Raw genomic sequence first — 16,791 nt, 5'->3', positions numbered from 1 at the left:
AACTGACAATGACCTGACTATACACATTCGACTACATACAATATATACATTCATCCAGATACTGTACAGGAATACATTCATACAATGAGCTCTGCGGGACATTCTCACTTTTCCCTTTCTTACTATGAACACGTTGGATCAAGCAGGAGAACTGACAGCTGAGTTTAACTGAGTAAGACAGTGATGGGGATTCATTCAGTTATAGGGGATTTAAGTGGTGTCCCAATAAACATATTTTTCCTGAAGTGTGCACTTGTTCACTACTTACCACAAATCTAAAAGCATTGGATTGGTGGAGGTACGGGCTAGTGTCCATCATGTTTTTTTTATACCAATCATACTAACCCCATGACTGTCTGATCCTGTTAACCCTATGACTGTCTCACCTTGACTGTCTGACCATGTTAACCCTATGACTGTATGACCCTGTTAACCCCATGACTGTCTGACCATGACTGTCTGACCCTGTTAAAACCCCATGACTGTCTGACCATGACTATCTGATCCTGTTAACAGGGTCAGACAATCATGGGGTTAACCCCATGACTGTCTGACCCTGTTAACCCCATGACTGTCTGAACATGACTGTCTGACCCTGTTAACCCCATGACTGTCTGACATGACTGTCTGACTCTGTTAACCTTATGACTGTCTGACCATGTTAACCCTGTGACTGTCTGACCCTGTTAATGCTATGACTGTCTGACCATGACTGTCTGACCCTGTTAACAGGGTCAGACAGTCATGGGGTTAACCCTTTGACTGTCTGACCATGTTAACCCTATGACTGTCTGAACCTGTTAACCCTATGACTGTCTGAACCTGTTAACCTAGTCTGACCCTGTCAACCCCATGACTGTCTGACCCTGTTAACCCCATGACTGTCTGACCCTGTTAACCCCATGACTGTATGACCCTGTTAACAGGGTCAGACAGTCATGGGGTTAACAGGGTCAGACAGTCATGGGGTTAACAGGGTCAGACAGTCATGGGGTTAACAGGGTCAGACTAGGTTAACAGGGTCAGACAGTCGTAGAGTTAACAGTGTCAGACAGCACTGATGGGGTAAGAGTCATGGCTGGATATTGAAGTACATTCACAGATGCAGAAGGAGGTGGAGCAGTGGGTCCCAGAAAACAGGAGGAGAGGAGAAGAGAGAAAGGAGAGGAAAAGAGAGAGGTGAGGAGAGGAGAGACGGAAGAGAGGTGAGGAGAGGAGAGACGCCTCACAGATAACCTTAGAATATGGACATAATGGATTCTTTCAGAGGGCATAGAGAGGACAAAGGAAGGGCAAACTGTGTGGTTAGTGACATAGGTATATCTCGCACATGACTGGCTCTCTATCTCACAGGCTGAGGCCGCAGGTAGTCATATAACATCATCTTTTATGAGTGTAATATATCTGACGTGGAGCAAGACACGAGCTAGCACGCGCACACGCACGCACACAGAGAGTGATCTAACATGCACATCCAGCACTCTTCATCTCCTTGTTGACGTAGTCCTGAAGCTTAAACTTGGGCTCGTTGGGCTCCTTCATAGACCTGTGCTTCAGCTCTCTGAGAGAGAAAGGAAGAGATGAGAAGGGGGAGGAAAAGAGACAAAGAGATGGAATGGAGTGAGAAGTCGAGTAGGAGGAAGTGGAACAGTGTAAATTAATAGAGAGTGAGCAAGATAGAGAAACTAACCAACTATCACACTAATCAACACAGTGCTGAAGACTATAGGGCAGGGTCTAGTGGCTAGGGTCTAGTGGCTAGAGGCCAGGGTCTAGTGACTAGGGTCTAGTGGCTAGGGTCTAGGATCTAAGGGCAGGGTCTAGTGGCTAGGGTCTAGTGGCTAGAGGCCAGGGTCTAGTGACTAGGGTCTAGTGGCTAGGGTCTAGGATCTAAGGGCAGGGTCTAGTGGCTAGGGTCTAGTGGCTAGAGGCCAGGGTCTAGTGGCTAGGGTCTAGTGGCTAGGGTCTAGGGGCTAGAGACCAGGGTCTAGTGGCTAGAGGCCAGGGTCTAGAGGCCAGGGTCTAGTGGCTAGAGGCCAGGGTCTAGTGGCTAGAGGCCAGGGTCTAGTGGCTAGAGGCCAGGGTCTAGTGGCTAGAGGCCAGGGTCTAGTGGCTAGAGGCCGGGGTCTAGTGGCTAGGGTCTAGTGGCTAGAGGCCAGGATCTAGGGGCTAGGGTCTAGTGGCTAGAGGGCAGGGTCTAGTGGCTAGAGGCCAGGGTCTAGTGGCTAGAGGCCAGGGTCTAGAGGCCAGGGTCTAGAGGCTAGGGTCTAGTGGCTAGAGGCCAGGGTCTAGTGGCTAGGGTCTAGTGGCTAGGATCTAGGGGCTAGAGACCAGGGTCTAGAGGCTAGAGGCCAGGGTCTAGTGGCTAGGGTCTAGTGGTTAGAGGCCAGGATCTAGGGGCTAGAGGACAGGGTCTAGTGGCTAGAGGACAGGGTCTAGTGGCTAGAGGACAGGGTCTATGGGCTAGAGGCTAGGGTCTCGGGGCTAGAGCCCAGGGTCTAGAAGCCAGGGTCTAGGGGCTAGAAGCCAGGGTCTAGAGAACAGGGTCTAGTGGCTAGAGGCCAGGGTCTAAAGGCTAGAGGGCAGGGTCTAGAGGTTAGAGGCCAGGGTCTAGAGGCCAGGGTCTAGTGGCTAGAAGCCGTGGTCTAGGGGCTAGAGGCCAGGGTCTAGAAGCCAGGTTCTAGGGGCTAGAGGCCAGGGTCTATGGGCTAGAAGCCAGTGTCTAGGGGCTAGAGAACAGGGTCTAGTGGCTAGAGACCAGGGTCTAGGGTCTGAAGGCTAGAGGGCAGGGTCTAGAGGCTAGAGGGCAGGGTATAGTGTCTAGAGGCCAGGGTCTAGTGGCTAGAGACCAGGGTCTAGAGGCCAGGGTCTAGTGGCTAGAAGCCAGGGTCTAGGGGCTAGAAGCCAGGGTCTAGTGGCTAGAGGTCAGGGTCTAGAGGGCAGGGTCTAGGGGCTAGAAGCCAGGGTCTAGAAGCCAGGGTCTAGGGGCTAGAAGCCAGGGTCTAGTGGCTAGAGCCCAGGGTCTAGTGGCTAGAGGTCAGGGTCTAGAGGGCAGAGTCTAGGGGCTAGAAGCCAGGGTCTAGGGGCTAGAGGGCAGGGTCTAGATGCCAGGGGCTAGAAGCCAGGGTAAGGGGCTAGAAGCCAGGGTCTAGAAGCCAGGGTCTGGGGACTAGAGGCCAGGGTCTAGGGGCCAGGGTCTAGGGGCTACAGTCCAGGGTCTAGGGACTGAAGACTAGAGGCCAGAGTCTAGGAGCTAGAGCCCAGGGACTGAAGGCTAAAGGCCAGGGTCTGAAGGCTAGAAGCCAGGGTCTAGAGACCAGGGTCTAGGGGCTGAAGGCTAAAGGCCAGGGACTGAAGGCTCGAGATCAAGGTCTAGGGGCTAGAGGCCAGGGGCTAGAGGACAGGGTCTACGAGCTGAAGGCTAGAGGCCAGGGGCTAAAGGCTAGAGGTCAGGGGCTAAAGGCTAGAGGCCAGGGTCAAAGGGCTAAAGGCCAGAGGCCAGGGTCAAAGGGCTAAAGGCCAGAGGCCAGGGTCAAAGGTCTAAAGGCCAGAGGCCAGGGTCAAGGGGCTAAAGGCTAGAGGCCAGGGACAAGGGGCTAAAGGCCAGGAACAAGGGGCTAAAGGCTAGAGGCCAGGGGCTAAAGGCCAGAGACAAGGGACAAGGGGCTAAAGTCCAGAGGCCAGGGACAAGGGGCTAAAGGCCAGAGGCCAGGGTCAAGGGGCTAAAGGCCAGAGACAAGGGACAAGGGGCTAAAGGCCAGAGGCCAGGGTCAAGGGGCTAAAGGCCAGAGACAAGGGGCTAATGGCTAGAGGCCAGGGACAAGGGGCTAAAGGCTAGAGGACAGGGGCTAGGGCTTGTTTCTGGACTGGACCCCTGTGTCGTTTCATACTCACTTGGCCACAGCAGTGAAGGCTAACTCCACATTGAGACCAGACTTTGCACTGGTCTCCATGTATGGAACCCCAAACTCCTGCAGAGAAACAGACAGGCAGGGCATCTTGAGTTGAACACTCCACATTCACATTGTCTTGAGTGTCTTTGTAGCTAGTCTAGAGCACCAGAGATCCTCCCTGATAGCCTGGGGATGGGGTTACTTTGTTGCTAATGGTAACAGTATTAGAGACCATTGTTGCCCCCTAGCAAATGATGTGTGTGTTTTAGGCACAGCAACTAATGACAAAGAATATTGCGCATAAACCCGTATTAACATTCACCATCAGCACCCTGAAGACACAACAACACAGAGACCCACAGGGAAATCATACAGACACTACAACACATCTGTCCTGGGGTGACTATACTACTGCTGGGAGTGCACCTTCAGAACCATTCCAATGAGCAGATTGGAATACTAGCTATGTGACAAAGTATTCCTCAGGCAGGGTGTGCGTGGGAGATTTGTCTCAGCATCCAGCTCCATAGTAATGACTAGGCTAATGTGTTCCTCTCTCCAGGTTTATGCTATCAGCACTAGAGGAATGCACCAGACTGGGTTTAAATACTATTTGAAGTCTATTAAATAGTTTGAGTGTTTGCTTTAGCCTGTCTGGAGAGTCGGATGGGCGGGGTTTGGAATTTTGGGACTTTCTTATTGGTTCTTTTGCGCAAAGCAAGCTCTATCAAGCCCATCTAAACTATTTGACATGATTTCAAATAGTATCTGAACCCAGGTCTGCAAGGCACCTTGATATTTGTATTGTAGCCGTGTTCCACAGCAGTAGTCAGAGGGAATAAGAAAGTGTATTCACATTTCCTGCAACGTTCCTATTTGCACCAGTATCTGTATTCATCTGAGAGTGCATCTCTGTGAAATTGAGTTAAACTAAATATTCCTCATCCCACTGTTGTATTGTATGCATATATTTATAGAGAAAATACAAAAATATGAAAAAGGAGACTAGATGTCCATCCTGTACAAGCAAGATAGCATGCTGTGATCTTTAGTGCTAAGATAGTGTACACAGACAGACTACATTCATGTTCTATGGTAAAGTAATATCTCATAAACCTGGCCTTTGTTCTTGATATTTATCTTTGATTTTTGCAGATGGTGCATTTTCCTCCCAAATGTGAAAATCAATATGAATTAGATCAAGGGACTAAGAACCAATATATATATATATATCTATATATCTATATATATATGAGAGAGAGAGATAGTGAGAGAGTGCTTTAGCAACATACACGTTTCCATGCCAATTAAGCCGCTAGAATTGAATTGAGAGAAAGAGAGGGAGAGAAAGAGAGAGAGCGAGAGAGAGAGATAGAAACAGACAGAGACAGCGAGAGAGATATATATACACAGAGAGAGAGAGAGAGATACAGTGAGAGAGAGCCAGAGATACAGAGAAAGAGAGAGATACAGAGAGAGAGAGAGATACAGAGAAAGAGAGAAAGAGAGAAAGAGAGAGAAAGAGATACAGAGAGAGAGAGAAATACAGCGAGATACACAGAGAGAGAGAGATACAGAGAGATAGAGAAATACAGAGAGAGAAAGATACACAGAGAAAGAGAGATACAGAGAGAGAAAGATACACAGAGAAAGAGAGATACAGAGAGAGAGAGATACACAGAGAAAGAGTGATACAGAGAGAGAGAGATACAGAGAGAGAGAAATAGATACAGAGCGAGAGAGAGATACGGAGAGAGATACAGAGAGAGATACAGAGAGAGAGAGATACAGTTGAAGTCGGAAGTTAACATACACTTAGGTTGAAGTCATTAAAATCCATTTTTCAACCACTCCACAAATTTCTTGTTAACAAAATATAGTTTGTGCATGACAAGTAATTTTTCCAACAATTGTTCACAGACAGATTATTTCACTTACAATTCACTTTATCACAATTCCAATGGGTCAGAAGTTTACATACACTAAGTTGACTGTGCCTTTAAACAGCTTGGAAAATTCCAGAAAATGATGTCATGGCTTTAGAAGCGTCTGATAGGCTAAATGACATAATTTAAGTCAATTGGAGGTAATACCTGTGGATGTATTTCAAGGCCTACCTTCAAACTCAGTGTCTCTTTGCTTGACATCATGAGAAAATCTAAAGAAATTAGCCAAGACCTCAGAAAAAAACATTGTAGACCTCCACAAGTCTGGTTCATCCTTGGGAGCAATTTCCAAACGCCTGAAGGTACCACGTTCATCTGTACAAACAATAGTACGCAAGTATAAACACCATGGGACCACGCAGCCGTCATACCGCCCAGGAAGGAGATGCGTTCTGTCTCCTAGAGATGAATGTACTTTGGTGCGAAAAGTGCAAATCAATCCCAGAACAACAGCAAAGTACCTTGTGAAGATGCTGGAGTAAACAGGTACAAAAGTATCTATATCCACAGTTAAACGAGGAAGAAACCATTGCTCCAAAACTGCCATAAAAAAGTCAGACTACGGTTTGCAACTGCACATGGGGGCAAAGATCGTATTTTTTGGAGAAATGTCCTCTGGTCTGATGAAACAAAAATAGAACCGTTTGGCCATAATGACCATCGTTATGTTTGAAGGAAAAAGGGGGAGGCTTACAAGCCGAAGAACACCATCCCAACCGTGAAGCACGGGGGTGGCAGCATCATGTTGTGGGGGTGCTTTGCTGCAGGAGGGCCTGGTGCACTTCACAAAATAGATGGTATAATGAGGCAGGAAAATTATGTGGATATATTGAAGCAACATCTCAAGATATCAGTCAGGAAGTTAAAGCTTGGTTGCAAATGGGTCTTCCAAATGGACAAGGACCCCAAGCATACTTCCAAAGTTGTGGCAAAATGGCCTAAGGACAACAAAGTCAAGGTATTGGAGTGGCCATCACAAAGCCCTGACCTCAATCCTATAGAACATTTGTGGGCAGAACTAAAAAAGCGTGTGCGAGCAAGGATGCCTAGAAACCTGACTCAGTTACACCCGCTCTGTCAGGAGGAATGGGCCAAAATTCACCCAACTTATGGTGGGAAGCTTGTGGAAGGCTACCCAAAACGTCTGACTCAAGTTAATCAATTTAAAGGCAATACTACCAAAAACTAAGTGAGTGTATGTAAACTTCTGACCAACTGGGAATGTGATGAAAGAAATAAAAGCTGAAATAATTCTCTCTACTATTATTCTGACATTTCACATTCTTAAAATAAAGTGGTGATCCTAACTGACCTAAGACAGGGAAATTTCACAAGAATTAAATCTCAGGAATTGTGAAAAACGGAGTTTAAATGTATTTGGCTAAGGTGTATGTAAACTTCCGACTTCAACTGTAGATACAGAGAGAGAGAGAGAGAGAGAGAGAGAGAGATACAGAGAGAGAGAGAGAGACATACAGAGAGAGAGATGCAGAGAGAGAGAGAGAGACATACAGAGAGAGAGATGCAGAGAGAGAGAGAGAGAGAGAGAGAGGGAAACAGTTAATTGACTGTGGTGTTGTTTCCTGCTTGAGTCAATCTGCATCTTCCTCAGTATTAACTAATTTCTTTAAAGTGACACTCACCTTGGCCAGCCTCTCTCCATCCTCTCTCTTCACCACCCTCTGCTGCGTGGCATCAGCCTGGGGAGAGATCAGAAAAAGAAAAGCGAGAGAGAGAGACCGAAAGAAAGACAGAAAGAGAAAAAGAGAGAGATGAGAAAGGTAGAGATTCCCTGATAGCACCACCATGCATGACTTGCCTCAGTCCTCCGTCTCACTATCATCAATGCAGGGGCTTGTCTTAAAATCACATTGTTCCAGGAGGGTTACATAATGGAAAACAACATATTCCGTACAGAATATGAGATCAGACCTAGAATTCTTAATGGGTCTAGATGATGTGTGAGCATTCTAATGAGGGGATGATTCCCGGTGTGTGGGGACTGTTTAGACTGGACTAAACTTCCGGACCAAGCATCTGTTCCCTGTTCTAGCAGTATGTGGATGGGACTTAATTAAAGTAGCAGTGATTTGTTACATCCCTCCTGCATATGTGCTGATCTGGTGTTGTGTCTGTGTTGTCATCTGGCAGCAGATGTGTCAGGGATAGGAGCAATTCCAGTAGACTAGGGGCGGCAGGTAGCCTAGTGGTTAGAGTGTTGGACTAGTAACCGAAAGGTTGCAAGATCAAATCCCTGAGCTGACAAGGTGAAAAGCTGTCATTCTGCCCCTGAACAAGGCAGTTAACCCTAGGCTGTCATTAAAAATAAGAATTTGTTAGTAACTGACTTGCCTAGTTAAATAAAGGTAAAATACTTTATTAAAAAGAAATAACTATTGTTCCAATGGACACATAGTTTTGAATCAGGAAGTAGACACTGAAGTACTCATAGAACATATACAAGTGAATCCGGACCCGGGTTCCTAAGTAGACTCAGATTGATTCTCAATGTTAAAACCAGATTGATTCTCAATGTTAAAACCAGATTGATTACAACCTGCCTACTTGTAATTTTACAGTACAATAGACCAACATGGCTACTGTATTAGGTCAAAGCTGTGTGCTGTAAAACCTTGGTAGAGCATGGGTGGAGTAGGCATTGTGGTGCTCATGGAAATTTCCTTTTTTTTTGAGCTTCAGACCAATGCCTATTCTCACTTAAAAGGTAGATTTAGTGTTTAGTGTTATACTATGAGGATATACTGTGAATAGATCCTTCAAGTCCTGGACTACATTTATACTGTACAGTTGTTTTAGTTGTCTCTGTCTATTGTTTTTGGATGTTGTGTCTGTTTTTGTTGTGTCTGTCTGTCTGTCTGTCTGTCTGTCTGTCTGTCTGTCTGTCTGTCTGTCTGTCTGTCTGTCTGTCTGTCTGTCTGTCTGTCTGTGTTGTGTCTGTATTGTGTCTTGGCTGCCGTCTGGTGTGGCTGCAGGTGTGTCCGCTGGGTTCAGGCCTATCCCAGGAAACCTCACCTTGTTTCCTAGCAGCATCAGGACCACATCCTGCTGGGTGTAATCATGGATCTCAGTCAGCCAGGCCTGGGGTGGAGACGAAAAAGAGAGGGGAGACATGATAAGGAAACACTCAGGATACATAGAGGAGAGACACTCAGGATACAGAGACAGAGAGGAGAGTCACTCAGGATAAGAGAGGAGAGGAGAGTCACTCAGGATACAGAGACAGAGAGGAGAGTCACTCCGGATAAGAGAGGAGAGGAGAGTCACTCAGGATACAGAGACAGAGACACTCAGGATACAGAGACAGAGAGGAGAGACACTCCGGATACAGAGACAGAGAGGAGAGACACTCAGGATACAGAGACAGAGAGGAGAGTCACTCCGGATAAGAGAGGAGAGGAGAGTCACTCAGGATACAGAGACAGAGACACTCAGGATACAGAGACAGAGAGGAGAGACACTCAGGATACAGAGACAGAGAGGAGAGACACTCAGGATACAGAGACAGAGAGGAGTCACTCCGGATACAGAGACAGAGAGGAGAGACACTCAGGATACAGAGACAGAGAGGAGAGACACTCAGGATACAGAGACAGAGAGGAGAGTCACTCAGGATACAGAGACAGAGAGGAGAGACACTCAGGATACAGAGACAGAGAGGAGTCACTCCGGATACAGAGACAGAGAGGAGAGACACTCAGGATACAGAGACAGAGAGGAGTCACTCAGGATACAGAGACAGAGAGGAGTCACTCCGGATACAGAGACAGAGAGGAGTCACTCCGGATACAGAGACAGAGAGGAGTCACTCCGGATACAGAGACAGAGAGGAGAGACACTCAGGATACAGAGACAGAGAGGAGTCACTCCGGATACAGAGACAGAGAGGAGAGTCACTCAGGATACAGAGACAGAGAGGAGTCACTCAGGATACAGAGACAGAGAGGAGAGACACTCAGGATACAGAGACAGAGAGGAGAGACACTCAGGATACAGAGACAGAGAGGAGAGTCACTCCGGATACAGAGACAGAGAGGAGTCACTCCGGATACAGAGACAGAGAGGAGTCACTCCGGATACAGAGACAGAGAGGAGAGACACTCAGAATACAGAGACAGAGAGGAGTCACTCCGGATACAGAGACAGAGAGGAGTCACTCCGGATACAGAGACAGAGAGGAGTCACTCCGGATACAGAGACAGAGAGGAGAGACACTCAGAATACAGAGACAGAGAGGAGTCACTCCGGATACAGAGACAGAGAGGAGTCACTCCGGATACAGAGACAGAGAGGAGAGTCACTCAGGATACAGAGACAGAGAGGAGAGACACTCAGGATACAGAGACAGAGAGGAGAGTCACTCAGGATACAGAGACAGAGAGGAGAGTCACTCAGGATACAGAGACAGAGAGGAGTCACTCAGGATACAGAGACAGAGAGGAGTCACTCCGGATACAGAGACAGAGAGGAGAGTCACTCAGGATACAGAGACAGAGAGGAGAGTCACTCAGGATACAGAGACAGAGAGGAGAGAGGCTCAGGATACAGAGACAGAGAGGAGAGAGGCTCAGTATACAGAGACAGAGAGGAGAGAGGCTCAGGATACAGAGACAGAGAGGAGAGAGGCTCAGGATACAGAGACAGAGAGGAGAGAGGCTCAGGATACAGAGACAGAGAGGAGAGAGGCTCAGGATACAGAGACAGAGAGGAGAGGCATAGACAAGACAAAGGAGAGAGACAGCCAGTCAGACATTTAGAGGAAAAACAAGGACAAGTATGGAAGAAGAGATGCTCATGAGAAAGAGAGGAGTCGGACAGAGACACATATTGTCAGAGGACAAACAAGTACAAGTAGGGAGAGGGAATCCAATAAGATATCGGACAAAGGAAGAACAGAGAGGTTGTTGCAGCTGAAAGATTAAAAAAGGTAGAGGAGAGATATTGAATGAAAATGATGGCCAGCACTTGCAAATAAATTAATGTCTTGATCTATTATATCAGCAGAACGACTGGAGACTGCAGATACAATACATGTACAGACATAACTTTATTTACGACTGTTGGCCATTTTCAAATTACTCCTGGGGTACAGCACCCACAGACTTATTTACATATCTTTGTAAGGTTAAGAAAGGTTAAGACATCTTAAGCAAGGAGAGACAGCGGGAGAGAGAGGGAGAGAGACAGAGGGAGAGAGAGACAGAGGGAGAGAGAGACAGAGGGAGAGAGAGACAGAGGGAGAGGGAGACAGGGAGAGAGAGTCAGAGGGAGAGGGAGAGAGAGACAGAGGAAGACAGAGACAGAGGGAGAGGGACAGAGAGAGAGGGAGAGAGAGAGAGAGAAACAGAGGGAGAGGGAGAGACAGAGGGAGAGAGAGACAGAGGGAGAGAGAGACAGAAGGAGACAGAGACAGAGGGAGAGAGAGAGAGAGTATTGGGCAGAATGAGTACAGTCCAAACAGCATCAGCAGTAATAAACCCCTCTAGAGACAAGGCCTGGACAAGGCATAAGGGAAATAATAAAAAGCTTTATTACACACCAGCCCATATAATCACCATCACCTGGCAACCCAATGCCTCATCATCACAACAACAACAGTAACACTTCTGACCACTGAGCAACAAGAAGGCCAGGCCATTCATCCATGCCATCGTTAATAGGTTTTTAAATCGACTGGGGCATAGATCCACCCCTCGCCAACATAATATCGCTCATCTCAGCTGTACTCCGTGCAGAGCACCACTATAATGATGCTTAATTGCTCCATCCCAGTGAAAAAGTCCACATTGGCTTTCTGACTGCAGAGCAATCAATCCTCCTTTCTGTTTGAACATGGAGCCCAGAGTCTGTTTCTCCAAGTTGGGACTCTTCTAATTACATCTGGAGATGACCTGGTGGGTGTAACGATTTAACCCCTCGGTCACATGGAGATGACCTGGTGGGTGTAACGATTTAACCCCTCGGTCACATGGAGATGACCTGGTGGGTGTAACGATTTAACCCCTCGGGCACATGGAGATGACCTGGTGGGTGTAACGATTTAACCCCTCGGTCACATGGAGATGACCTGGTGGGTGTAACGATTTAACCCCTCGGTCACATGGAGATGACCTGGTGGGTGTAACGATTTAACCCCTCGGTCACATGGAGATGACCTGGTGGGTGTAACGATTTAACCCCTCGGTCACATGGAGATGACCTGGTGGGTGTAACGATTTAACCCCTCGGTCACATGGAGATGACCTGGTGGGTTTAACGATTTAACCCCTCGGTCACATGGAGATGACCTGGTGGGTGTAACGATTTAACCCCTCGGTCACATGGAGATGACCTGGTGGGTGTGTGTCTGTGTTTAAGTTTGTGTGTGAGGAATGGGAGAGACACACTGTGGTGAACCCATTAGAGACCTTACAGGGAAATCGGTGATGACATCAGGTTAACCATGGTCCATGTTGAGCACATATTAGTAGGAGAAGTTAAATAGTGACCTTTCTGTTAACATCTGTGTCACATACTGATGACCTGTTAGTTAGAGGCCAATAAAGTGCTCCGGGGGGATGTTTCCCCTAGGTACAGATCTAGGATCAGCTCCCCCTCCTGCTATCCTAACCTGAACCATTAGTGGGGAAAAGATCAGCGTCTTGGGGAAACATGACCCTTCTACCAATAAAGTCCTCTGACGTCAGTGGTCATGTTGGGGGAAAAGAGACTGTTCAATCCATCCATGTCCTACGGCAGAACGCTGCTCCAGGCAATGCTGACACTTATCCAATCCTTTTCAAAACATCATGAGTGTGCAACTAGCGTACTGTTTGGGAGAAGAGTGGAGAATCAGGATGTAGTCTTTGCCTTAATCTGATGACACACTAGTGTGGAGTTGTCTGGACAACTTCTGTCCAACTGGAGGTGGAATTTCCATCTTCAAAGCCTCTCATTCACATTCAAGTCAATCCTCACCTCTGTAAGGCAATGCCACATCTGATAGAATAAGGGCTGAGGACGCTCTGCAGCCAAATAACCCCCCACCCATCTGCAGCATGTATACGCCAGCCCATTGCCACATCACCCCATCCCCTCGCCTGGATCAGCAGCAGAACTGGGTTCAAAATGTTTCAAATACTTAAGATCAATTGAGCTTGCCTTGGCACAATTTAACCAATGGAGTAGTCCCAAAACTCCACCCACTCCAGGCAGGCTAACGCTAACTCAAAGTCTTGTAATACTACAGTATTTGAACCCAGGTCTCAGTACTCAGATCAGCTACACCTCCAAACCAAGGAAGAAACCCTGGCTCCCAGCTCTGCCCATCGAGCCACATCTAACAGAATGATATATGAGCCACAATAAAGCTAGTGCATTTGCATTGGATGGCCAAACTCAAAGCCGATGCCACTGCACAACAACACTCTATGCTGTGCTGCTCTTTTTCAATGTTGAAGGCCTATGTCTGGACTTGGTAAGCTTGCTTTGAAGTTTTAATGTTGTACTGTGCCTTTAAACGGTGAAGCTAAAGGATAAAAGTTACTTGACTTGATATCTCATCAAACTTCAAGGGATAGTTCAACCAAATGACATATAGGTTTCCTTACTCTGAATCCTGTTGTCTTTGTAATGTGGGTTCACTATCCCTTCCACTATCCGATAAACCTCTGAAACACATCCCACTGGGCAAAAAGGGGTTGAATCAATGTTGTTTCCACATCATTTCAACCCACAAATTCAATGTGATGATGGTAAATGAAAATGGAAAACTGATTTGATTTGAAAAAAGTAATCTATGTAAGGGAATTTTGTATTTTTTTCACCCAACTTTGAACCGAAATACAATGACATGGTGATAATTTTGGGGGGATTTCAGGTTGAATTCACGTCATTTGACAACTCAACCAAATGTAAATCAAAACTAGACGTTGAACTGACGTCTGCGCCCAGTGAGATGCCATTAGTTAGTCACTCATACAGAATAATAGTGATAAAGGTGAAGTCATTGACTCATTAGAGCACATTGGATACCATGTCAACACTTTAATGATCCTGCTGTGAGTCTGTGCGTCTTTAATAGCCAATGGGTCTCTCATAGACTCCAGTGGAGTTACTGACAAACAACATCTCCGTGACTGTACAGGGGGGTGGGATCAGCTGTAGAAACACTGTGTGATTGCTTGATCCAAGATCTGTTTGTGTCTTGCCAACTCCTAAGGTCATTGTCATGTTTGGACACAAACAGATCTGGGACCAGGCTAACTCCTCAGCCCAACTATAAGCGCTGCGTTGTCATCAGCATCGTGTCAATGCGACGTTCTAGCTGCTACACAGAGCGTGTTGTTTTGAGGAATGGAAGAGTATTTTAATTTTCCCTACTGTACTGCATCATACTCATCGATAGCTTTGGCCAGTTTTTCACAAGTACTCTTCAATTGTCATTAGTGGTTGTACTAAATTATCCTCTAATTACACAAGATGCTTTTGTTTACATTGTAAACCTATCTAGTCAATGTAGACTAGCTAGCTTGAGTTAAATCTTAAATCTTAGTAAAATAGCCAGTGGTGTCTAGTGGAGGCCATATGCAACCAAAATCAACTTCATTTCTCATTATTTCAATCCACAAAATAGAATGAACCCGCGTAAGCCTTACATTTTTTTTTTTACCTCTGCGATTCTTGAGCTTGGATGCTGCCATTGGACGTGACGCAACACGGCAGTATAGCAGCTTTCATTGATCTCAAAGGAAGCATTCCCTCAATGGTCCGATGGCTGTAGTGCAGCAGCGTAGCATACCCACAATGCCCAGTTGGAACATAAAAGGGGGGGCGGAAACAAGGTGTTCAATTCACGACTGAGCAAAAACCTTCTGTGGTGTTGTGAATTTCCACTTCAGCTGTAATCAGAATTAGCATGCACTTTGACAATCCACTTTGCAACCTCCATGTGCACGTCCCTGTGCGATGGTTGATTGTTGAATGTTCATTTTTACATAAAAGGGCAGCATTACTCAGTGAAGCATTGTGTGATGACATCCAGGAGAATAGGGTTTTGATGGACTGCTATTTTACATGCAAAGCGTGGAATGCTCCCTCCCTCTCTCTCCCTCCCCATTTCTCTCCCCCCGTCTCCCTCTCTCCCATCTTGTATTGTGTTGTTGATGGCTATTGTAAAAGGCTTTACATTAGGCCCAACATGGAGCGCTAGCCATATTCCCATTAGTGTGTCTATCAATGTGCTGTTAAGCCCAGACAGTTATTACTAACTAAATCCAGATGGTTGAGTCATCTTGCACTACAGCCTGGTGTTTTCCATTACCAACCACCAAGGGAAGGCTTCTCTGTTTATGTTGTAATTTGTCAGTGTTTTATTTGTATAGTAATTGAGTGAGTTTGGGTCCCTCTGGTGTGTGTGTAGTGTGCAGAGGTGTAAAGTAATTAGTAACAGAGGGTTGAATTGGTGAAAGACATGTTTTTATATGGAGTCTGAAGTATATTGAAGCCAGGCAACTTTATGGTTTATGCACTTTATTTTGTATTGCTTTTTTATTTATCAAAACACTTTAATTGCTTTGAATGTTTAATTTATTTTCAAATGTTAATATTATATTTTTTACAAATACTTAAGTTTTTTTAACATACAGATGTGGCTTCTTGTACTTAGTTCCTACTGTACATTCATTTCCTCACTTCCTGTAATGCATGGAACAGATCACGTGTAAACAACGTTCAGGTAACCTTACTGAAATTAGCTAATTGTCAAGGTCAATGTTTTTATTTAACTCAATTACTTTTACTCTGAGCACTTTTTATATGAGTCGTTCCAGTAATTTTACCTCTACTTGATTAGGATATTTCAGTACTTTTTCCAACCCTGGTAGTGTGCGCCATGCATGTAGCCGTGTGTGTGAACACATCTTCTAACCTCTGTAATGTATGCCCATTTGGACAGACGATGGTTGGCTATAAGAGGAAAACTACATGTATTATCTGTCTTCACTCATACCTCCTCAGTTCGTTAGGAGAGAAGCCATCCCTTTGTCTGAGTGTGTTTTTAGCCTCTGAGTTCACTATAGGAAAACGGATTTGTGTTTTAATGTACTCAGCGCTAATGAGGTCAGGGATGTTTAGGCAGGGCTCAGTTCATTAGGCCCCCAAAACAGAAGACAACAAACTTATTGGAATACTTTGACTCGTCCAATAAGAAACGCTAATTTCCGTTGTTTGTTGCAAAGCGTTTTAAAATGTTTTCCTTTGTGTGCCCTAATATACACAACCCAGGTAATAACCCAGGAGAGAGGCACCATGGGCCAAGGAAGGGGGGGGGGAGACCCTGCCTCCACAACCCAGCCTCCAGGCCACCTCTTCAGGCTAATGAATGCCCCCAGAGCCTGCCTGAGAGTACACAACCTTACTCACCCAGATAAACAGGGAGGCAGATGGAGACAGAGGATGTTAGAGGGGCCATTTACTTGTGTTTACAATGTAAACCAAGGAGACATTAAAACAGTCATGTCTATGGTTGAGATCATGGTTGGGGTCAATTCAATTTCAACTCAGTCAATTCAGGAAGTAAACTGAAACCTAAATTAGGAATTTCAATTTACCTCCTTATTTGACTTAATTTAGTTAAACTTGGGTCTTCTTTTTTAATATTATAGAACAGAGTGATTCAGAGTGTGTAATACCCAATTCAGGACAGTGTACAAGGTCTCCCGCAGTAAATGCGTTCCCCACTTATTTACATTCTACATGACCAACTGTCATTTACTCAATTGAGCACTTTGGTACTTATGGACTAGATGTGAGCACATGAATACAGACATGAATACAGACATGAATACAGACATGAGTACAGACATGAGTACAGACATGAATACAGACATGAATACAGACATGAATACAGACATGAATACAGACATGAGTAATCGGTGACGGATCGACATATTTTG

The 16,791-nt window shown here is 45.9% G+C and overlaps 1 protein-coding gene across 1 annotated transcript in view; it reads right to left on the bottom strand.

The window, feature by feature from the left end:
- Nucleotides 1–893: 893 nt before the first annotated feature.
- Nucleotides 894–16,791, bottom strand: part of LOC139571667 (ras-related protein Rab-26-like) — a 100,823-nt gene continuing 84,925 nt past the window's right edge. Inside the window, exons 6-9 of the mRNA XM_071394755.1 lie at nucleotides 8,873–8,938; nucleotides 7,483–7,539; nucleotides 3,895–3,971; nucleotides 894–1,561 (exon numbers count right to left, since the gene is read on the bottom strand). Of these exons, the coding sequence (XP_071250856.1) occupies nucleotides 1,462–1,561; nucleotides 3,895–3,971; nucleotides 7,483–7,539; nucleotides 8,873–8,938 (300 nt within the window). The 3' untranslated portion in view covers nucleotides 894–1,461. The remainder of the gene's footprint in view (nucleotides 1,562–3,894; nucleotides 3,972–7,482; nucleotides 7,540–8,872; nucleotides 8,939–16,791) is intronic.

This window comes from Salvelinus alpinus, chromosome 1 (assembly GCF_045679555.1).
Source record: "Salvelinus alpinus chromosome 1, SLU_Salpinus.1, whole genome shotgun sequence".
In the NCBI taxonomy this organism is placed as follows: domain Eukaryota; kingdom Metazoa; phylum Chordata; class Actinopteri; order Salmoniformes; family Salmonidae; genus Salvelinus; species Salvelinus alpinus.
The sequence above is the reverse complement of the archived record's forward strand: the minus strand, read 5'-3'. Positions and strand labels throughout refer to the sequence as shown.